This window comes from Cottoperca gobio, chromosome 17 (assembly GCF_900634415.1).
Source record: "Cottoperca gobio chromosome 17, fCotGob3.1, whole genome shotgun sequence".
Lineage (NCBI taxonomy): Eukaryota > Metazoa > Chordata > Actinopteri > Perciformes > Bovichtidae > Cottoperca > Cottoperca gobio.
Genome location: NC_041371.1, coordinates 7,479,845 through 7,503,396, shown reverse-complemented (window position 1 = coordinate 7,503,396; position 23,552 = coordinate 7,479,845). Strand labels below are relative to the sequence as shown.

Genomic DNA, 23,552 nt, shown 5'->3' with positions numbered 1-23,552 from the left:
GTTGTGTGAGCGTCAGACACTAAGAGGGAATGTTGCAATATAAGGAAACTTTAAACTGCCTTGCAGCATTTAGTTTGGGTCTGTATGTCTAATTTAAAAGTTTAGCATAAGTCTGTTTTCTCTTCCAAGGCAGAGAGAGCTTTCCCTTCGTCTTTACTTAATTTCCCATAAACAGTTCATTCATTGAGAAAAATGCCTCCATTAGTTACATAATTGGATTTGCAACAAGCTCAAGGGTTTGAGTGATTAATAATGGCCTATTAGAAAAGCTGCTCTAATGGTGGCATCTGAAAATGGCTGTTTCTCAGAAATTACACAAAGTAGTTTGTATCTATGAACTCATAACAAGTTACATATCAAAAGATATACATGCATATGCATTGGAATACAAAACAAACAAACATGGAACACATTTAATAAACAAAATGTTAGTGTGTTTCTTTGTTTTTCAAAAATCCTTGACTATTAAAAGTGTGATTTTTCATTTGATCAAAAATAAAATTAAAAGTTTTTAGATGCTTACCTAAAGTATGTCCGTACCAGATGTCAAGATCAATCAGAAAAAGTGTTGTGGCAGTTTTCCTGATCATACTAAATATAGTCTTTTAGCACAAAAGGTTTGGAGCCAAGATTCCCAAACCTCAGAAATGTCACAGTTTACCTCTCACCCACATATATAACCCTTTGTGTAAAAATCTGTCAATACATGTCCTCTAAACAGGGCTGCTCAGTGCAAAGTTTTCCTAAATAAAACGAGGGAGATCAAAGTTGCATTGTATAATAATTGAACCCTGGATTAAATAGTCGCAGCAGCAGCTGTGTGAGTGCGCCGCCACTGTGCGGCTCCCTGTCCCATCAACTTCAACTCCTTTCCAGCTAAACCAGTCTGCCACGGTGGTCCAAACACGGACACGTCAAGAGGCATCTGAGGAGTTTCACAGCCACAAATATGGGGACTCACTGAAGACGCCATAACGTCCTTCACCGGCAGCATCCCGCTGGAGAAGCTGAAAGGTAAATAGTAACCGATGATTTCAAGCCGTTTGATAGCCGTTGGCCGCTGCCTCTGATGATGCACATTTCTGAATGTACCGTCAGCTAATGTTAGCTAGCTTGTAAACTGGCTAACATATTTTTTTAGCTACAATGGTTTAATTGAACCCAGAGACACATAGCTACACATAGTGTGGACATTAATTTATCACGTAACAAATTAACGTAACCACCTCTCATTGAAACCAGCAACCTAGCGTTAGCAGTGACTCATGCCTGTTACCGTTTCACCGTTTGCTATTAACGGTAACCCAACGATAACATTACAGCTAGCTGCGGGTTGACTAACAGGCGGACGGCTAGCCGAGCCCCGTGTCCATTCATTTATGTTCCTGTCTACTATTTTCTGTCATTGTTTATGGTTTTAATCTCTACTATTGGCAATAATTGCAGTACAGAGTAGACATTGTTCCGTTTTTGGTTTCTGTTTGTTTGTTTCCGTTCATATAACGTTACAACGGTTGTGGTGACATTTCAATCAAGCAATATGGCAGCTTTAATCTCCGAAATTAGCATTTTTAGACCCAAAAAAATGTGCGAAAAGTAGCTATCTTGTAACGTTGTCTTGTGTTAATTCACGTTTTGTAGAATAGTTCGCAGACTGTTAGCGTAGATAAGTGTTGTTGGCTTGCAGTGGTGCAATGTAATTTACTCAAGTACTGCACTTAAGTACAATTTTAACATACTTGTACTTCACTTGATAGCATGTCCTCCTACTTTATACTTCTACTCCACTAACGTTACATTTCAGTACAATACATTTATTTGACAGCTTTAGTTACTTTTTACATACAAACTGATGATATGCATATATGAAATACTACTAATATACCCAGTAGTATATACAAGTATCCAAAATTGGCTCCACATTAATGCTCTCACATGTGTTAATAAAAACATAATACTATAGTATATCAGTTACAGTATATGTATTTAATATATCACTGTGAAAGTAGCCATTATGCATAATGGGTACTTTCACTTTTCATACTTTAAGTACATTTTGCTAAAAATAGTACTTTTACAACAACATAATGTAACATTTTGAATTCAGGTATTTTACTTGTAATGGAGTATTTTTAGACTGATATTTAGAAAACACAATTAACTAATACCTCAGTAGGTAACAAGAAGGTTAATGGGGTTTCAGGCATTTCATGTAAATGTCTGTGAGATGGTCCCTCGCTGATATTGTCACTTGACACTCAAATCAGTCTAGCACGGCCCTCGGGGAACTTTCCAAACAATCTTATCAGGACACCTCATGATGAGCAGTACATTTCAACTTATTTGCACTCTACACTAAGCTAAAGCAGTCTAACATAACAACGTTGTTTTTTTTTTAATGATGGTTCATTTCTTTTTAGAGAGGTGTTTAATTACATGCATAATATTGGAGACTAGTTGTGGAGATGTTACACTGTACTGTGTTATGCAGACTAAATATTACAAACACTTACCAGTACAACTCATTACAGTGTAACAACACTATAAACTACACCATCGAAATCACCATAAAGTTGAATCAACACATCTCTGAAATAGTTTCAACAAAGATTGAACATTATTATCTTCAAAGGTAGTATTTATTGCAGGACCTTTATTATACATCCATAAACTGGGTGTACCGAATAACCTAAGCTTAAGCTAACTGCCTTGGTTTTGACGTTGAGTTTTTTTCTACACTGTAAACTCAGTGAAGAAGATTGCAGTTTACCAAACCTGAAAAGCATTTGTCCAGGCTTCCCTTTTCTACACTTACTGCAACTGAAGAAGATTGAGTAAATATTGGATTTGTTGTACCTTCAGAAAACAACTTTACACTGCTTTTGGCTTCTTCTTCTTTCTCACAGGGTGTTTTTCTTACACTGCAGAATGTGTTCAAATAAAAGCCAACACTGTCTGTCTGGGGTTGTGGTTGTCGTGGTTTATATTACACCCATAATAAGTAGGCTCATGTCGGTGCAGTTTGGTGTAACCTAATACTTGAGAGAGTGTAACATGAACATTGTGTTGTCTGGTCGGCCTCGCGCTCAGTCACAGACAGAACTGATTCTTTTGTCAATCCATCAAAGCAAATGTGGACTGGATCATTTCAGATGAAAACCATAATTATGAAAGTAACTACAACCATAATACTCAGGCCTGGTCTTGCAATTCTAAATGGTCCAAGTACAGTATGTACTTATTAAAGGTGAGGGCTTTTTACATTGATTCTTGCTTAGTGTTTTCAGTTTCTGCTGAGATGTTTATGACGTAGTACAACTTCTTTATCTCTAAAAGGAAAGTATAAATCTATTTATACATGACTTGTCAAATATTGAAACACAGAACAGATTCTGGCACAGGGAGGATACGCCAACAGCCTTGCACCCAGTAGGCCCATGTGTTTTGTTTGATAGTGTTTACAAAAGGCTTAGCAGATGGGACAGTGGGGATGAGGCCTTTTTGGAAGAGCCTCATGCATGCATTATGTTTATCTTAGGCATTCACTTAGGAGTTAAACGAGGCAGACGGATGCTGGAAGTCAGATTAGAGATAACCTTGTGATGACAGAAACATGTTTGAATTTATCATTGCTTGGACTACAGTCTCGTGGGTGTATTCCATCTATAAGCACTTTGACACATTTTTAGCTGTATTGATATTAAATATAGACTACCGGTAATCCCCACTGAGAATATCACTTTTGTATTTATAGAACTTTCACCTTTTCACTTTTGCGACATGTTCCAGATGTCAAAAAGTTCAAGGGCAATGACTAACAAAAGATCAACATGTTGAAGTCCAATGTACAGATATCCCATTGGTTGACTCCTGCAGCCACAATCTATGATATTTGATTAGTCATGCCCAGTAACAAGCACACGCAGCAACGATCGTACATGTTACTGACTGACTGACATAATAACGTCACACTGCAGTGTACTTTTTTTCTTTCCTGAGCGTGTGCTCTTATCAGGGAAAAACATTGCATAGCCGTTCACAGAAACTAGCTGTCCCTTATCAGCCATACGCCGCCACCATGAAATAAGCTATATCATTGGCTGAACCCTTTTATGTCCTGTCAGATGACTGGAAGAGCACAACCTGCAAAGGATAGCCCAAAAGAAGGATGACAAAGTTTATGACGGTGTTGCGCAATTGTGTCAGATAGCAGTGCACTCATATTTACCCTTGGTAAGGTTATTCCAACGTGATTAGGTGGGCCACGTTTGAGATTGGATTCAGGATGGCAGGGAGGCACTATGATCATAATCTGAGGAAGGAAGACATTGATCCCAGTGGAGTATCCTGAGGGGGGGAAAGTAAGAGCTGGTGCTCCACTAACTGTGATGAAGAGACAGAGATCCTGCGGGGACAGGGAGCTCCTGGGAGGCAACACAGACGACAACACAGACCACAGTGAACAAGATGAGTCCTCGTCTCTGAGGTCGTCTTGGTCCCTGGTGAGTCAGAGCTGATGGGTCACTTTAGTCGGTCACAGCCTAGTATTCTGTTAGTCATCCTGTATTGTTTGGTTTGGCAGGTTGCTTGTAGTTATTGGTTTATAATAGTAGCCAAGCCTAGTGGGGTGATATCTGACTGCAGTGAATCAATCGGATGATGTTTTTTTAGGGCAACATACAAGACTGTCGTCAGGGACTGTTAAAGAAGAGGGTGGGACACAGATGTAGTGTTTGTATTTGAGATGGTCTAAATAAATAAAAATCTGGTTGGGTTATGAAGCCTGCATTGCCTTTTCTAATCTAAAATATCGTGTGTGTGTGTGTGTGTGTGTGTGTGTGTGTACTTCTGAGTTTAATCGGAAAGAATGAAAAGACACTGAGTAGGTAAAGTCACACGTGACAGTGTTCTAGATAACTGAATAGTGCCGCCTTTCCAGATAGCTCCTGTGTAAGGGTCATTCTTGCTCTTAAAGTAGAATATTCACTATTATATAATGATGGCCTTTACAGAGGATTGGATGTTTGTTATGACAAACACCTTTATGTATCTCTGCACCTGGTGTTAACACCGTCAGTCCAGAGGGCAGGGGCTTTGTACTTGGTGCACCTGCAATGTGACTTTGTGGTGTCAAAATAAAAGTGAACGTTTTACATAATTCTCCAAACTTGTACCATGTGTTATTTGCTTGATAGCAACAAGGCCGTTTTTGGTTTTCAGAGATACAGAAAATCCAGATAGAGAAAACATACATGACAACATGACTTTCATAAAGAATTGACCAACACCATGCTACATGTGGACATTTTACCCCCACATCAGTGGCACAGTGCAATTATTTTGCAGCTGAGGAGTGTTGCTTTTTTATGCTTTTCATTCAGAATAAGATCTCCAGGGCATTAGAGGGAACCACGTGGCTACATATAATAATAATAATAATAATAATAATAATAATAATAATAATAGTCCAGCTTTTATAACACTTCTTTTAGTTTAGAACTTATGTATGCCACACGAGCAGTTGTAGTAAAATCCACTTTAAAATAATAGATTTTTTCAGTTTTTGTTGTGACTGGTTACTTTCCTTCAGATTGTTGTTTCATATTATCATCATTGTAGTGAATTTCAACAAAGGGCCTTAATCTCCCACATAACTTGTTTCTTTCCATCCTCCTTGTCTACAAATGTGGGGTGAAGTTCATTGAGAGAATTGAAGGCTCCCTGTTGTTGACGGGTCAAATGATCTAAACCTCTCTACAACCCATTGAACTGTCAGTGATGCCTTCTTGATTTCATGATGGTTGCTTCCTGTGTGTGGTTAGAAGTGTGGGAACTATTCTGATTACCCTGCATGTATTCTTTATTTCCATCTTTTCATTAGCCTTTTCATGCCAGTTTCCCATATTCTATGATGCCACCCTTGTACAAATGGCCCTATTCTCTACCCTACAACCCCCCCCCCCCCCCACACACACACACACACACACTCACTGCTCTCATTGCTTGACTCTGAACAAAAGGTCAGTGTGAGATAGGACCATTTCAGGTTGCTTAAACCCAATGAAGTCAACATGTTTACAAGTGCCACTAAACTAGACCCTGATCCAAAAAACACAAAATCATATTAGCTAAGTTAAAAGTTTTGTGCATGCAGTCTGTGTCACAGTGCACTAATGACTGCAAATCATCTTGTTCAGTAATGAGGCCACAGGAAGGCTGGAAAGTTTGTGTGATTAGCCGAAGCCTGTGTGTAATTTTCTCTGTGGTTTAGTAGCTCCAACAGATTGCTTGTGAAATAATTTACAGAAACTGCTTCTCCCAAACAACAAAAAAGTGCTTTGATGAAATGGGCAGGATTAATCCAAATCCAATTTATAATTAGCCACAGGGCTATGGCTTTTAGTAACGTATTTAGTATACTTAGCAGAGGGTTATGAATGTAAACAGGAAGTCAGCTGCTTCTATTGCAGCAGGGCAGTGGGAACTCTGTGTGAGGTTGTCTCTTCTCATTGTTTCAGCCCAGCAGTTAGCCCCCCCTCTCTGATGTTGCTCATGTGGGACAGCGGCCAGTGACAGGGTAACAGTGGCACTCTGGCAGTCTGTATCCAGGTCAGGTGATAACAGACACCACAGGGCAGGCAGGCAGACATAAAGGGAGCTGAGCAATAAAAGCAAAAGACAAATGAGACTGTGCGACTGTCCAGAAGAACAAACTTAAAAGAAGAGACAACAGTGAGTCGATAGACTGAGAGAGTGCTAAATCAAGTGGAAAACTAACGTGTACGAGCCAAATCTCTCCTTCAGGACTTGCTGAACAATACTTCCTCTCATCCTTCCCTTAACTCAGCTAATATTTTGTTGTTTCCTCCCCTCCAGGCGGACACCATGAACTACGTGGGGCAGCTGGCAGGTCAGGTGCTGGTAACCGTCAAAGAACTGTATAAGGGCATTAATCAGGCCACGTTGTCAGGCTGCATTGATGTTGTGGTTGTCCGCCAGAGAGATGGCACCTACCAGTGCTCACCGTTCCATGTGCGCTTTGGCAAACTGGGGGTACTACGCTCCAAAGAGAAAGTGGTAAGTTCGAGTTTTATATATATTTTTTTTTCTCTCACATTGAAGTCCTCCATAACAAGAAACGTCCAAGCTTATAAATGCTCCATTGAGAGAATGAGTGTAAGAAGCAGGCCCTATTCTTCACAATGTGAGGCACTTGTCCTACAGCATAAGAGTAATACTGTTTTTGTCTGGTAGCGTAATAATGTACTTAAGAGCGTTATGTCACTCTTATAATTGTAATTGAAATGTTGAGATTGGTGAACCAAAAACAACAGTTTGTGTATTAGGGTTATTAACCTTGACCCTGGGCAGGGTCTGAAGTGCCGTTTTCTTCCTCACCTGCCACTGTGTCAGGTCACTGAACAACACATCATTTTAGACTTCAATTTTGATTTATTTCAAATTCATAAGTTGTAGAAAACAATGTTTAAATGAAACAGATCCATGTCTTGGGTCATCTGTATGCCTCACTGAAATAAGTTGCCTTATTTAGCAGTCAGGTTACCCGTTCTCATGTCATGTGTCTTCAATTAAGCATCTTTAAACCATTCGGGGAAATGTTTATTTCTGTTTGCAAAACATAGAAGGGATGGGATGTTTTGAGCTTTTAAAAAAAATCTATATTCTTGCCTGGAGTTAACATCCAATTAATCATGGTTAGGGAACAACAGTGCAAACCTTAGTGCTCACTTCTCAGTTGAGAAAATGACTCCTTTGTGTTGGCCTAGTTGTTGGGTAGGGAGAGCAAGTTAAGTCTGCTTTGGTAGGAAGTAAATGTAGGGAAAATAATAACACAATAACTGAATACAGCCTTTCTTGTGTGTCAATGAAATTGAGGTTACTTAAGTTAAGTTTATCATCTTATTTAAATACTACTTCAGTCAGTAATTAGTAATTGCTAAAATTAGATTGAATTGTTTATTTCCCACCACATCACTATCAAACGTGAACTTGTCCACGACTTCTATTCTTAGAGCAGTAATGTTGGGCTCCGACTTAATTAAAGAAAGCTTATTTACGTGCTTGAGGATCAGAGTGGGTGATGACTTGCGGGGGATTGACACTGTCTCACCACCTACCCAGAGTGCTCATGGGCTTGGAGGCAGGACTGAATGAGTGGTTCCTATGGCAACAGCTCTACAACCTATATGTGTGGGAGGGGGAGAAAACGTGAAGAAGAAGGCCTCAACAACAAGGTTGTTGTGTAACAAACAGTTGTGCATGCGTCACTGAGATCACTTATCACAGCCTTGAGGGCTGCTGCTATTTTTTATTTTTTTATTTTTTTAGGAAGTTACTGGACCAAATAAACGATGGGATAATTGTCTCTGACATGCAGATATTTTTTAAAGTTCAGAGTGGGAATTAAGCTGTAGTTGCCAGCCAAATACTAATACTGGCTGTGGATGGTGGGCCTGTGCCTGCACATTAGTCACTTTGGTTGGCAAACAGAAATGTTTTTGAAAGTACTGTTTGATTCCAAAAAAACATTTGGGATAATAAGTAGAAACTGTCTGTCTTTTCTTCCGTTTTTCCGGTCAGAAGTAAGAACAACATTAAAATGTCATATTGGCTGTCAGAGAGAACTATATAGTGAACTCTAGTATACAACTAATTACTGCATGTTCATTTTGAACATCTGCTGGTAGCCATAGCCTTCAGTCATTCAAGTAATCCAGCATGGTGTTGGCAAATCCACAAGTAAATGTAACCTGTCCCCGGCTGTGAAAGGCTGAAGAGGACCCTCATTTATTCTGGCTCATTATTAATCGGGCATTGAAATTCCCACCGATCACACACTGTACATAAATTGCCCTTAGCAACCCTGAGGATGTGAAATTAAATGTTGAGGCTGCTGAGAAACCACACCGGCAATAAAGGAAAGATACGACATGACGGATCACAAGAGGGAAAAACAGATGATGTTGGCTGAATTAATATTGATGATTTGGTTTCAGGCTGTCGGATTGGGCTCAGCCCTTGTGAGTGAAATTCTGCCTCCCTGTAGTCTCGGCCAGACGTGATCTGGTTTTTGCTTTTTGTAATGTCAAGTTTCTGAATGGCCTCAGGTCAATGGCCCGGCAAACATGAATGGCCCTGTTCTATTGGCAGGCTCCACAGAAAGCAAGCTCAGAGGACCCATACAGTTATTGGGTTTTGTAAAGCCCCCGGAGAAAGATGGGGCTGTAAATAGCTACGGGCCTTCTATGTGGCCTGACATTGAACGTTGGAAGTATCATAAAACATGACCCAATTAGTTTTTACACTCTATTAAAAAGGCATAATTGACACCATTTGCAGTGTCCTATTCATGATTTTTCTCTTGTCACTGGTATTTATTTATTTTTAAATACATTAACTTTAACCATCCTTATTGTCTAAAACTATTTCTTGATCCTTGTTAAAGTTATTCACTTTGAAGTTCTGATCAGATTTGTATGGCTAATTTTTATGGTCTCCTTTTGTATCCAAGGAAGTTGGTAAAAAAGCTTTTATTTTTCGGGCTCCTTCTGATTGGAATAAGTTACCCTAAAATATTTTCATTAATGCTATCACTGTTTCCTTATTTATAGATCGATCATCTTTCTTTTGATTTGGTCTAGCTCCTTGAGATTGCTTTTAGCTTTGAAAGGCACTTTATAAATACAATTTATTATTATTAGTCTATAATTGTAACCCTTTCAATTGCTGTTTTGTTGTTTGTTTTGTCATTGTTGTGTTTTATATATTATTCTGTATTGTACTGTTCTGTTTTCAAGTTGTTTGTTTGGTACACCCTTGAAAACCAGATGATACATCTCTAGGGGTTTATCAAGAGAGAACGCATTTTGATTTCCTAAAACAGTATGATTACATCTCTTTTTATCTTCCGTCGAAATCTTCCAGATTGACATCGAAGTGAATGGAGAGCCAGTAGAGCTGCACATGAAGCTTGGAGACAACGGGGAGGCCTTTTTTGTCCAGGAATCTGAGCAACTGAATGTGAGCATACAATCAACTAATAAAAATAAGATGAAATAACAGTTCTGTTGCAGGTTAATAACACACACTTTAATTTAGATTTGTTTGTAGTCAATTACGATATTTAATGCACTGCAAATGATGTTTCTATCATAAATCAACAACAGCATCTGTCCAGGTTTCTAATTAGGTTTGTTGCTTGTGAAGCAGGAACCTCTTTAGTATGACGTTGTTTTGTGCTTCAGCCGAGACACCAATGGCCATCATCCTCTGATATATTATTATTACTTGAAGAAACTTCCATACTCGTAAGGATGATCGGCATGGTTTTGTACACACTAACCAGAAAGACAATCTTAACGCCTTCAGCAAGTGTAGGGAAGTGTTTGTGTTAGCAAATAAATACTCCACTGTTGTGTAATTGCTACGTTTGACATTTGACCCTTGCTCAAGCTTTCTGAAGTCTCAATGTGATAACTAAGCAGTGACAAACTTCAGTCATAGGCGACAAACACACACTAGGAACCATTAATGCCCCTTGGGTTTGCACTTGTTTAAACATGTCTTAAGCCTCAAGTTCCTGCCTTCTCATGACCTTCAATCGATGCCTTAACAGATTGTCCCCGCACACCTGGCCACCTCCCCAATTCCCACTGAGAGTCACCTGTTCTGGATCTCAGAGGTTGAGCACAGGGCACCAACAGATCTGGAGGATGACCTGGCTGACCCAGAGGACCCGCCCGAGCCTCCTGCTCCGAGCACCGCGTCCACAAAAAAGAAGAAGAAACGGAGGAAGAAGCACAAAGGAGACCCCCGAAGAGAGGAGCTGACCCCGCCCATGTCAGTCACCGCTGGTAACGCTATTGCTGCTAACGCACCTGCTGCTACGAATGTTGCTATGTCCAGCACTGTGCAAAACGAGGAGATCTTTGAGATGGACATGAGTTCTGACGAGGAAGCTGCAGCACATGTCTCACGGTAGGTTCAGGGTCAATGCTCACTGTTGTGGCAGAGATGTGTTTTAAGTAAGTGAGTCCTGTGCTCATTGTGTGCGGCGGCTGTAATCCTGATGTAGTGCGCGCAGCACAGGAAACAGAACTGCTGCATTAAAAAAAGAAAGAAGAAAAAGACGGTCTATAATATTTTGTCTCCTTTTCTGTCAATAAAGACAGATTTTGGTAATTTCTTAAATCTTTAAACTACATTTAGTCTTGTCGTCTTGCGTCAATATTGCATGTTGATATCGTCACGTCAGTGTTTAATAACCGTCTCGTAATCGTCTTAATCATGGAAAGGAAGGTTGTTTACGAACATATTTAGTCATAGTTTTGGTTAACGGAGTTAACGCTGGTTTCCCCGTGTATTCAGATCACCATCAGTGTCCACAATGCGAGACATTGACCCCAAATTACCTGCAGCCAGACACAACATTGATGGCTATCCACTGTCTGATGGGGACTGGCCGTCGAATGACAGGTATGTATTGACATGAACACAGAGCCATCAGCAAGGGTGTGGCAGAGAAATGTAAATAGACTCTTATTGATTATCTTTGCATTTGTTTATCTATCCCTTTAGTCATGGCTTGTCTCAGGCCTTTTCTCCAAAGAGTGACTCTGAACTGTTGGTCAGGCCCTCGGAGAGTATGCTCAGAGCTGAGTCCCACATGCAGTGGACCTGGGGGGAGTTTCCAGAAACAACCAGGGTAGGCGTCTCTCTCCACTAACATCGGGTCTCATTCAGCAACTGTTCTTGAGAAGAAATGTGTTCCTAAAAGCTACTTGTGCTGTTTCCTGAAGATTCTGGCATTCACCAATGTTTTCTTGTTTGGAATTTGTTCTTTCCAACATCCAGGTCCCCAAAAAAGAGAGAACAGAACTACTAAAAACAGTGACCATCACCCCATCAGAGAGCACTCACTTCCGCGTCATCCTCAGCTCTGAGGCCATGGAGAACGACGCTGAGATTGAAAGGGGAGATGGTGACTCCTCCTCAATGTGTACCATTGTCAAGCCCGAGCCACGCACCCCCATCACCACTGGGTCACCTGTGATTCCGCTCGAATCTATCGGCACCTTAACCTCTGTGAGTCCTTCGACCCCCACAGAGCCCCTGGATGTACTGCCTCCCAATGTGGCGACCTCAACCCCTTTCAACAGCCAACAGAGCGATTCACCCTCTAAGAAGAAAGGTATGTTTGGTGGCTATCAATTGCCCCTTTTTGATATCTCCTGGTTATTTGGGATTAACTGCTAAATATTTCTGTTGTTGAATGAAGGTGTCCCAAAGAGGAGCCAGCATCAGGGTCCTGAGGATATCTACCTAGATGACCTGAATGTACTTGAACCTGATGTTGCTGCACGATATTTCCCTAAGAGGTTAGATAATTAAAAAGGCGCCTAATTAATGTCACTGTCTGACCTGTTTTCATTAAAAATGGAAATGTGGTCTATTTTAAAACCAAACGAAGCAAAAATATTCTTCCTCTTGACCAGCATCATGACGTATTGTACTCTGTTGTTGCTCCAGTGAGTCTGAGGCAGCGACAAAGCTCTGGATGGACTCGGAGATGCACTCCGGCTCACAGTCTCCACAGTCGGTGGGCAGTGCAGCAGCTGACAGCGGAACAGAGTGTCTTTCTGACTCAGCGAGTGACCTCCCCGACGTCACTCTTTCTCTGTGTGGAGGCCTCACAGAAAACGCTGAAATATCCAAAGGTACACCAGAATGGCACTCATGAAAAATGTAGACGAAAGTGCACTTAGTACTTTTATGCAGGATAGGAAGTTAACCTCAGTCCATAGAGACGTACTAAATTCATTGTGTAACTACAACATGTCCCTACTGTATTGGCGTCAATAGAAGGCCTGCAGCCACAAAAATCAGCTTAGTATGTGTAAGGTTAACAATGTGTGCACCCACATTCCCCTTTAAGCCCTCACGTGTCTGTTTTACTGTGATTAAATCCTGACTACTTTCTCTCCTGACTCTCGTACACTCTTCTGGAAGTGTTTTTTTTTTTTAGAAGCCCTCAGCTAATGTGGCTGATGAAAAGTTTCCTGACCTTTCTGTGTGGCTCTAAGTAAGATGATATGGCTCACCACCACTGACCTTTTCATCTGCTGTCTATAATTAATGTTCCTCTCCCTTCTGTGTTTGCAGAAAGGTTCATGGAGCATATCATCACCTATCAAGAATTTGCTGAAAACCCAGCAATTATAGATAACCCTAACCTGGTAGTAAAAATAGGAAATAGGTAAGTAAGCATTTGTATTACACACGTGAAATGTACAAGAGATATATTTTTAAGTGTGTGGTCAACATATTGCTAGAAGATGCTTAACTGTCTCTTAACGGACGCCTGTATTCTCAGATATTATAACTGGACACTCGCTGCACCCTTGATTCTGAGTCTACAAGCATTTCAGAAGAACTTACCAAAGGTGACTGGGCTCTTGGTTTGTTTTGTTCCATGTATTGTCATTTCTTATGGATCATTGTAAATGTGCAACTAGCTCCTCATTACCGGTCTTCTTGTGTATCCTAGGCTACAGAGGAGGCCTGGATGAAGGAGAAAATGCCAAAGAAGTCCGGTCGCTGGTGGTTCTGGCGAAAAAGGGCAGATAGTTCAATCAAGCAGGTGTGCACATGTTATCATAAGAAGTGTCAAAAAGCAAAACTGCTATCACTGTATTGTTTTGACAGTGTTTTGTTTTTTATATCTTGGAATATTTTCTTTTTATTCCTTCAGTCGGAGACGAAGCTTGAAGCCAAGGAGGACTCTCATCTGGAGGAGGAAGAACCCTCCATTTCTCAGGAGAAACTGCCCAAGCCGTAAGTGGTACCAAAGGTTTCTTTATACTCAAATGAGTTCAGTGACCTGATGGACTCTGGCATGACATTGTAAAATTAAAAACTGCCACTCAGCATAATCACATTATATCGTGAGAGAATAAAGTCGGCCAACTAAAGTGTTTTTGATGAGTATGTGAAGTGACATTTAACTGAATGTGTTTATTCTGCCTCAAATCAAAACCTATGGCAGCATAGGTTTAGTTTACACGTACAGTAGTCATATAGTGGTTATTTCACTCGCAGACCATTTTTGTTTTCAAGCAATTTTATCTACATGCAGTGAAAAGATAACGGGAATTATTTTTGTTTCCTGTAGACCTAAAGCAGGAGACTCCTCCAGTGATGAAGAGGCCAAGGAAGTGAGCGCTGCATCCTGTCAGGAGAGACTGCAGCCAGTAGATGGTCAGCACCACCCAAGCCCAACCACTTACAGGAAGTCACTACGCCTCTCCTCGGATCAGATAGTAAGTACATGCACACACGTGTTTTCCTTCCTCAAAATCATCTCGCAAACTTCTTTTTAAAAGTATAAGAAAATCACCAAAAAATGAACACCATTTGTCATAGCCAGAAACAAAACTTCGACAGATTAAAACATTTCTGACGTTACTTGAACAATTCTTGTGTGACGAACACTTGCACAAATAAAACAAATCTAAAATTAGTGATATTTAATCAAAATCACTTATTCTACTACATATCTCGTTTAGAAATGTAGCAAAAAAACAAAGGTTTGCACTAACCAGATCCTGAATAACTGTATCCTGCCATGAAGGAGGAGACCAGCAGTCACGTGACAAGAAGTCAGTGACACTTCCACTGAAATGAAGGCTATTTACACAGAGCAGAGACGACAGGACAAGAGGTTTCACAAATGTAAATGGTTCAATATGTACAGCCGGTTGTCCCTCAATATTTGTTCAAACTTGTGGGTACTTGTAAAAATGTTGTTTTTAGAGATTCAGGTTAGTTACTTAGTTACTACTAGCCATGTTTTTACCGTTAAGGTGCAGCAGTATTATATTGCAGTGAAAAACAAGGCTGCCGTGAGTAAAATGTGACGGGAGCCCTGAAACTGCTTTGGCTTCAGAGGTTGTACTTTTATTTGAAATTTTAATATAAATATAAAATATAAATGTTGCTTGTTTTCAGAAAGGATGAATTGTTCCGTATGCAAACTGAAGTGCACAGTATTCAATGAGCATTTTACTTTTAAAGGTTGTATTCTGTAGTTTAGAGCTCCCTCTGCTGGCTCGCTTTGAGCTGCATAGTGTTTGCTCTACTTGCAGTCAGTAGGGGGCTCTAAAGACCTGTGTATGTTCACTGTGGGAAAACCAATCCTACTGAAGAGTAATGCCTACACTGTTGGGACACATGTGAGTGAATGCAATTGCCTCCAGATGGCTTCACTGTCTTGCTTGTGTTACCAGGCCAGTCTGAAACTGAAGGAGGGACCTAATGATGTGACATTCAGCATCACTACCCAATACCAGGGCACATGCCGCTGCGAGGGCACCATCTACCTGTGGAACTGGGACGACAAAGTCATTATCTCGGACATTGATGGCACCATCACCAAGTACGTGCCGCACAACAGCAGTTTCATGATCCCTCTAATCAGACCAATGGTGCTGAACTTCTCTGAGGTGTTGTTCTACTTTTACGTCACTACATAGCACTTTAATGTACACATAAATACTGAACGTCTTAAACTATACTGACAGTGTTTCCCCTTGGTTTACTGCTTTGGTAAACTCTTGGATCATAATCTGTAAGCAAGAAGAAAAGTAATTGTGTGTGTGTGCATTAGCAAGGGACCATCTGTAGAAGTGCCCTGCAATGTTACGTCCCTCATGGCTATACATTGACCACACACTGTGAAATAAGGCTCCTTATTTGAAGTCTAGCGTGATCACTGCAGATGGAGGCGAGCAGGTGACCAGTGACTTGTATCGTTGCACAACATCGGATAGGTTGGATGAAAGAAAGAAAGTAAAATGAGTTTTACAGAACATTTATTTCCCCTTCTTAGACATGTTATTTGCGCAACTTCATTGCCACGGACAAATTGGCCCTTCTCAAATAGCGGACATTAAGTCCATAATCCACTTTTCTTTGTGTTAACCTTTTTTAATTAGCTTGAAGTTAGGCTCCATCTCGTTTGAGGCGACTGATGACGCCCACTCTATGAGGTTCATAGGTGGTCAACATCAAACGGGTCCAGATTGACTGAAGTTTATTATATATGTGACCCTTTAAGCCAACCTGTGACATGTGGCTTTCTTTGAGTAACAGGGTGAAGAGCACAGGGACTATAATGAGCCCATTTACATTTCAGTCTGTAAGCACACACAGCCATAAGGAGAAGGTTGAGACAGTGCCTGCCCTATAGGCCAGTAATCCTCATTAGTGGAGAACAGTCCATAATGTTCTCTGTGTATGATGAAATGGTAAAGTAGTTATGGTGCTTTATGTGACCTTCTCTGAACAGTCTTTACTACCCATCTGCTTTTCTTTTCTTCTTTGTTCATCTGCTCTTACAAGGTTTTGGAGCCCTTTGCTCAGTGATGTACCCGACGGATGAAGATATCTCTGTGTTTATGTCACTAATATCTATACGTTTGTTTGAATGTTTTAGGTCAGACGTGTTTGGACAGATCTTGCCACAGTTGGGGAAGGACTGGACTCACCAGGGCATTGCTAAGCTCTACCACTCAGTAGCTGAGTAAGTGCACAATAACAACACAGATAAGTCCCAGAGGAAGGATGAAGGGCCGGTCAGTGGTTTGCACTGGTGGAGTTGATATTATCTCCCACTGTTTGCGTGGGGTGCTTTGAGGTTGGTGACTCGGGAAGTTTAACTATAATCCACACAGGCTGAATGTAGAAACTAAAAACACCTTGAAACTCGATGTCACTGTTTGAGCACTTTTCCTCTTTGTGAGTTTGAGAACTTTAATCTGGACCTGCTTTTGCTGCTTTAGTCATACAGACAATAGAACACTTAAAACACGTACGTTAAGAGGAACCAGGCTGTAGTGACATTAGTAGTAATACTAAATAGAAGTAACATTTTCATTATGGGCAGCATGTGGTGAGTTAGCTAACTTTAGATAACAAGTTAACTTAATGGGAAAGGTACTATGAAAATCTGAGCCAACAATGTGCACTAAAGAATAAATGGAAAAACATTATTTAAATCTCAATTACCTTAATTGAGCTACATCCAACAGGTAACAGCTAGCTGGCAAAAACTAGCAGAAAATACACCATATTTTCATATATATTTATAATCAAAACTTTCATAAAAGCAAGTAGTCCTTTGCCTCCGGCAGTGTGGGCGGTAGTGTTGGTGGTAGTGTGGGCTGCACATGTGATGGGAGAATGCACTGTGCATGCAGAAGGTTGTAATGTTACTGAAGTCCTATTTAATAGGATACTGGAAAAGTAGTTCACTATTTAAAGCTACAACATTTCAATTCCATCTGCAACCTTACCCGTCACCCTCGTAGATAAGCGGGTATAGCTAATGGATGGATATTATGACATCTGCACATTATGAAAGCATCTGATCTCATTAAAGTGCTATTCGTAGTAACTGCTAATGATGGTTGTGATATTGAACTGTATTGGATCAACTATTAATGAGCCCCGCTCTCCCCATCTGCAGGAACGGCTACAAGTTCTTGTACTGCTCAGCACGAGCTATTGGCATGGCAGACATGACACGAGGCTACCTGCAGTGGGTCAATGATGGAGGCACCATTCTACCCCGGGGACCTCTCATGCTGTCTCCCAGCAGCCTCTTCTCTGCCTTCCACAGGTAAGAGAGCATGCAATATAAATGGCTACAAAGACAAATACTTCGTATGCCCAAAGTCATCACTTACTTTGAATCTTGATTCTGAGATTCCCTTTTTGTCTGCACACTTAATGTTCTGTTAAATATCCCCAGGTTTCTCACACTCCAAATCCTCATTCATTATATTAAGCCTTTTATATGCCGACGTTGTTAAGGTCACAAAAAACTCAAACTCATGAATTTCTAGCTCAATAGGTGTTAACTGTGTTGTAACCTTGCCATCAGCTCCTAGACTTATACTCCTGTTCAGTATCCTCTCGCTTTCCCTTCACTTTATTTCCCGGTTTCCACAGTCTGAACATTGGAGAACTGTGTCTTCACAGACGGGCGGTTGACATGTTTATTGATTAGCTCGTTAGAGAGTCGAGAATAGCAACTTGCTGATTTCCATGTAGCATTGAGCTGTGGATGGAATATTATAGGAGGCCATAAATAATCAATCATAAAGAATGATGCTGGAAAAGCATTTGCTTATTCATTGCACAATTTAGCTGGTAATTGATTAAAAAAACTCTTGGCCTCGGTAAACAATATGTAGTACAGGATGCGACGATCATTTATGATGGCATATGTTAACATCAAGTCAATTAATTGAAGAACTATAACTACACTTAGTGTTGCAGCTGAGACATACATGTCAGTAGCTTGTTGTCACTGCTGAATCAATGTGCTCATCTCCCACCCTCTGGCTTAAATACTATATGCACACAACACACACAAACAGTAAATACAGGTCTCGTTATGGGCCTAACACTCGCACGTATCACGCCCGAGGACGGTGGATTTTCTCAGCTGTACCCAATGCTCTGTCAAAGGTCGGCACAAGTAAACCAAGTTCTGTTTCGTTACTGGTTCAGTTTAATGTTGAGATGTTCAACAGATCTGGTGTAATTAATTATTTTAATCTGTGTTTTTCCCATGTATACCTACTGTATGTACAGAGAAATAAATGTAATCTCAAGGGATTCTAACATGTATTTGGCAAAGTTGACTTTAATTTAAGACTTGACCCAAGGCAAGGACATGCATGTGTGTGTGTGTGTGTGTGTGTGTGTGTGTGTGTGTGTCGCTCTAATCAAACTGTCTGTTTGCTTTAGGGAGGTCATTGAGAAGAAACCAGAGATCTTCAAGATTGAATGCCTTACAGATATCAAGAACCTGTTCCAGCATAACAAGCAGCCATTCCACGCCGCCTTTGGGAATAGAGCTAATGTGAGTTAATGAATGTTTGAAGATGTCAGACTGCCAGACATTGAAGCGCTCGCTTTTACATGTCAGGGAGCTGTGTTTTTTCCAGGAGTTGATGCAGACATGATGTATTACAAGAGCAGCATGACACGTTGGCTATCAATTAGCAGACACAAACATATGAAATCAGTACTGGGCTGAACCTGCGCTGAGGTCACCGGCGGAGTTTGGACCCATGTGACATCGTCTGTGCGGGAGAGCTCAAGCCGGGCACAGCGTCCCATCTTCAGCTGCATAAACACCAACACCCAGATGAAGCACTGGGTCGGCCATCAAACCTCTGTCTGTCTCGAACGCTCGCCAAAGAAAACAAGACACTCGCCCAGCAAAACATTCAGTCTCGAAATATTGCCATTAGGTGGAACACAAACAGGAAATCTGTGGTTAATGTTATTAAACACACTTATGTCAGTTTGTACCCAGTGTGTGTTATTTATGAGAGCTACTTTCTGTACCGTACAGGATGTGTTTGCCTATAAGGAGGTGGGAGTTCCAGTGTGCAGGATCTTCACAGTCAACCCCAAGGGAGAGCTGATCCAGGAGCAGACCAAGGGCAACAAGTCCTCGTGAGTACATGAACTGACGGGCTCTGCTCTGTCTCAGTAGTGGGTAATGCTGAGAGTAAGACATGGTACCATCAGAACAAGTGTGAAAAATGCGTGCACTTATTATACTATATATATTATCTGACAATGTACCCACCAAATGGAGAAATTTAAGACATAGAAATATTATCTTCAAGCTGCACTCATCAATATCTTTACTTTAACGATGGCTCCTGGTTAAATACCGTTTGTGTAATGGTATCAACAGTCCTATAAGATGCATTACAATGAAGAGTTATAAATCTTTGTTTATTAAAGTCCTTTTCAGATGTTTTTTGAGTGACGATAATGTTGATGTAATATCGATTTAAGGGAAATGCAACAATACGGAAGCTTTTAATTATTTACATTCTCTGTCTCCTGTCCGTCTTCACTGTTCTGTCTCTCTTTCTGTTTCCCCCCCCCCCCCCCCCCCACAGTTACAGCAGGCTCAGTGAGCTGGTGGAGCATGTGTTCCCTCTGTTGAGTAAAGAGCAGAACGAGGCCTTTGTCTTGCCAGAGTACAGTTCTTTCTGTTACTGGAGACAGCCCATACCAGACATCGACCCTGAGGAACTGGTCTAATCCAGCACATGTGGATACCCAGGTGCTCGTATACATGCACTTTGACTGAACACATCTCAAGGAGACCCGTGGACTGAAACACAAACTCTCCTGCATCGTACTCGGACACGCACACGCAGTAACAGGGTTATGACCATAAACACACACAAAAAGCTGGTAAACGATAATTACCCGTTAGAGATGAGTGGAAGTTATCTCCAGAACAGTAAATCCTGATGAATACTCCCTGAAAACTTTCATCCATTTGCAGACGAGAGACTAATCAACGAAATGATCATCTTTCCTCACGCTTGAGAAGGCGTCCTAACCCAGTGAGCACTCTGTAGTCCCCGTCAAAGTACAGGGATAAAGATCTGAGACAAGTCTTTCCTCTCTGTAGCTTCTAGCAAACAGGATGATCTGCCTTTGCCATCAGGGACGTGACTGAAGCCCCACACGAGGCATTCGCCTTTAGCACTAGAGTCTGCGCGGTGCAGAAGGAAGAGACATTTTTCTTGAATCAAGTTTTTTCACATTTCCTGAACGCCCTGAAGAAGTGAAATTAAATGTTCAAAGCAAAAACAAAGACGCACAGGGTAGGCAACTACCACCGGCCACTAGTCATATGCTGGTAATATTTTGCTGTGGCTGCTATGTTTGCCTCGACACAGGTCTCCGGTCGTTGTTCTGTTGTAAAACATTAAGGAAGTAGTGATGGTGGCTGGCAAATCACTGCTACACCACCTGTGAACCCAGCCTGGTCTCCAAAAAGGTTACGTTCCCATACATTGAAACTACATCGTCAATTCCCCGAGCAATGTAATTGACGATGCTGTTTAGTTGCACGGGAATGTGAATGTGTAGGAGACGGGGGGGGGGGGTCGTATGAGCCAAACACGGCAGTTGGTTTCCAAGAAGCTCCTGCAGGTGTGCAGTTTAGTTCCCGACCGACTGTGTGCTCGTCAGTTCACCGCTGCTGCAGCAGATTTCAGATCGCCACTTTTCCACTGGAGCGCTTACGACGTTTGAACTGTCATGTTTGTTACCGTTAATATTCAAGGTCATACCAGGGGTACACTTTTTGCCAACAAGTATGTAAAGATACACATTTACATGTGACTTAAAAAACAGAAGGAAGGAGCTTCATGGTATTTTGTTTAGCTGTTATTTTAATAAGTTTATTCTGTTCTACAAGCTCTGGCGACTCAATTGTGTTTTGTTAACAACGCAGTCATTATTTATGATAATTGGTATGTTTTAAGTTATTGATTTCTATTGTGATGCCTTTGCTTGTCTGAAAAAGTAATTTATCACCAATGCAACGTGGAAATATTTCAAATTGGTATTTTGTATGGTTGGTCATTGGTTAACATGCAATTAACAGTAACTAGGCCTTGTACGATTCTTTTTTCTTGTTTTTCTGCAACAATCTGTATTTCTTGTTTTACAGTGAAACTTCCAACATGTAAGGTACACACACATTCCTCAGTACATCTCAGAATCTGCAGCTTTGGTATTAAAATATGTGTGTATATGTAAAAGATAACGCTTGAGTTGGAATAATCTGTAGAGGGTTTAACATGAAGGATTTTCAGTTTGCAATGTCCTCTGTAGGATGGTTTTGGGAAGATGGGTGTGTGTATGTGTATGTGTGTGTGTGTGTGTGCATGCATTCCTAATCACTGATTACTGCTGCTGTTTGGATGACTGACATGATGCATTCACCCTTTGTTCCCTCTGTGGCTTTACTGAGACTTATCCAGCGCACTCTGTCTAAGCTGCACCCACAGACTCTGAACCCCTCTCATCCACATGCACAGACGCTAGACTTTCAGCTTTTCTGAAATATGTCCGTATAAGAAATAGTTTGAAGGGGATTTGTAGGTTCCTATGCAAAATGTGGGGATTAAAAACAAAATAATGTTCATTTTGGGGAGCTGGGCAAAGCGTGTGGATGAGTGCGTGCGTGCGTTAGAGCGGCAACAATTAGTGGACTCGTCAATTTGGCAATCGACAGAAAAATAATCGCAGACTATTTTGATTACTTCATCGTTTTAGTAGTTTTTCATTAATAAATGTCAGAAAATGCTGTTTTCCATCAAATATGGAGACTTTCTTTGTTTTATATTATATTGAACTGATAAAACAAGACATTTAAAGAAGTCACTTTGAATTATGAGGAACTAGAATTTACATGTTTCAGTATTTTCTGACATAAAAAAAATTCTGATTCATCAATTATACAAATGTGTGTGTGAGAGAGTGTGTGAGTGAGTGAGTCTTGTTTGGAGATAAACAGGAAATACTTGAGGAAGCTTTTTGAAAGGGCTTCACTGGCATTATGTGTGTTGTGTTGTAGGAAAAGAGACATGATAGTTTGTGCTGCTGAGGATTCAAATCAGAAAAGATTCGGACACGACAACCATTCATTGAAGAAAAAAAAAAAAAAAAGCACAACTTACGATCATGGCTACTTCCAGATTGTCATTATTACGTTGAAGTGTTTTCACTTTGGAGCTCAGATGTTTTTGTGATGATTTAAAATGCGTGTTTTGATTTATTTACTTTGAAGTCAAATAGATATATATCTTATGATTAACAAAATGAATTCCATTCTTTCTATGAAAGTGAAGCATCTCGTGTGGAATAATCACACTTCCTCCTCTATGATCCTGCGATACGTGGTATAAATAATATTGTTTGTTTTCACTCGACTGCTGTGGAAAATTCTCCAGTTTATATGCCGATCAACACATTCTTCTGTCTTTGATGCCTTTTTGTTGTTGTATTATTTCTTATAAAGAGTCTGATCTTTTGTGGGTCTGTTTGTTTCTTTCCGTTTGGAGGTAACGCTTGCTATTTTGATTGTGTATGACCAACAGAAATACCTTAAGTGTATGCTGTGTTTGATTTGTATAGAAATGTGGTTTTTGAAGTATGTTTAAAGAACAAAATACATTGTAAGAAGATAAAAGAAATACAGGCCTAATGAAGCTAACAAGGTGTGGCTTGTGGTCATATTTGTATTAAATAAAGTTTCTAACTGAATGTGTGTGTGCTGCACTTTTCTTATCTCCAGTCGGAGTTCAACAGTAACCACCGGCTACAGAAGTAACTTCTACCCTGTTGCTCATTTTCTTTTTTTTATATCAATCCATGAATCTCCGTTCAAATACCTCCAGGTCATTTTACATTACTCTTCGTTTTATTGAACAACAAAATAACGTTTAACTGAATGACTGTTTATAGAGATGTGTTCTTTAAACGTTAACGGGCTGAACTGAAGGCTTAACACTGCTGCTTCTTAAAGTTTGCTGTTGGAACATTTGAAGTCTCAGGAGTGAGATGAGGGGAAATGTATTTGTCATCCACACCCACTGTACGTCATGACCCAAATATGGGGGGGGGGGGGGGGGTTT

General features: G+C 40.6%; 1 protein-coding gene across 6 annotated transcripts; it reads left to right on the top strand.

Annotated features, from left to right (window-relative positions):
- The first annotated feature begins 861 nt into the window (after nt 1–861).
- Nucleotides 862–23,181, top strand: lpin2 (lipin 2). 6 transcript variants are annotated; one of them, XM_029453335.1, is made up of 21 exons: nt 881–1,014; nt 6,519–6,732; nt 6,877–7,077; nt 9,946–10,041; nt 10,637–10,998; nt 11,389–11,496; nt 11,599–11,725; nt 11,875–12,211; nt 12,299–12,398; nt 12,550–12,737; nt 13,183–13,276; nt 13,394–13,463; nt 13,568–13,660; nt 13,772–13,854; nt 14,192–14,339; nt 15,306–15,454; nt 16,514–16,600; nt 17,546–17,698; nt 18,835–18,949; nt 19,448–19,551; nt 20,010–23,181. In XM_029453335.1, the coding sequence occupies exons 3-21, from the start codon at nt 6,886–6,888 to the stop codon at nt 20,152–20,154; spliced, it is 2,751 nt and encodes a 916-aa protein (XP_029309195.1). In that variant the 5' UTR covers nt 881–1,014; nt 6,519–6,732; nt 6,877–6,885; the 3' UTR covers nt 20,155–23,181. The 6 variants fall into 6 exon arrangements, 4 of the variants coding, with proteins under 4 accessions (XP_029309193.1, XP_029309195.1, XP_029309194.1 ...); XR_003833880.1 differs by lacking the exons at nt 881–1,014; nt 6,519–6,732 and adding exons at nt 4,106–4,502; nt 19,035–19,343 and having other exon boundaries at nt 20,010–20,025; XM_029453334.1 differs by lacking the exon at nt 881–1,014 and adding an exon at nt 4,107–4,502.
- Nucleotides 23,182–23,552: the final 371 nt, after the last annotated feature.

What these genes read in the sequence shown, in the direction of transcription:
- lpin2 (XM_029453332.1), top strand. Translation starts at nt 4,389, where the DNA reads ATGAAGAGACAGAGATCCTGCGGGGACAGGGAGCTCCTGGGAGGCAAC. An exon ending in AGTTTCCAGAAACAACCAGG is followed by an intron (nt 11,726 to 11,874) that starts GTAGGCGTCTCT and finishes TCCAACATCCAG; the next exon opens with GTCCCCAAAAAAGAGAGAAC. An exon ending in CAGGAGAAACTGCCCAAGCC is followed by an intron (nt 13,855 to 14,191) that starts GTAAGTGGTACC and finishes TGTTTCCTGTAG; the next exon opens with ACCTAAAGCAGGAGACTCCT.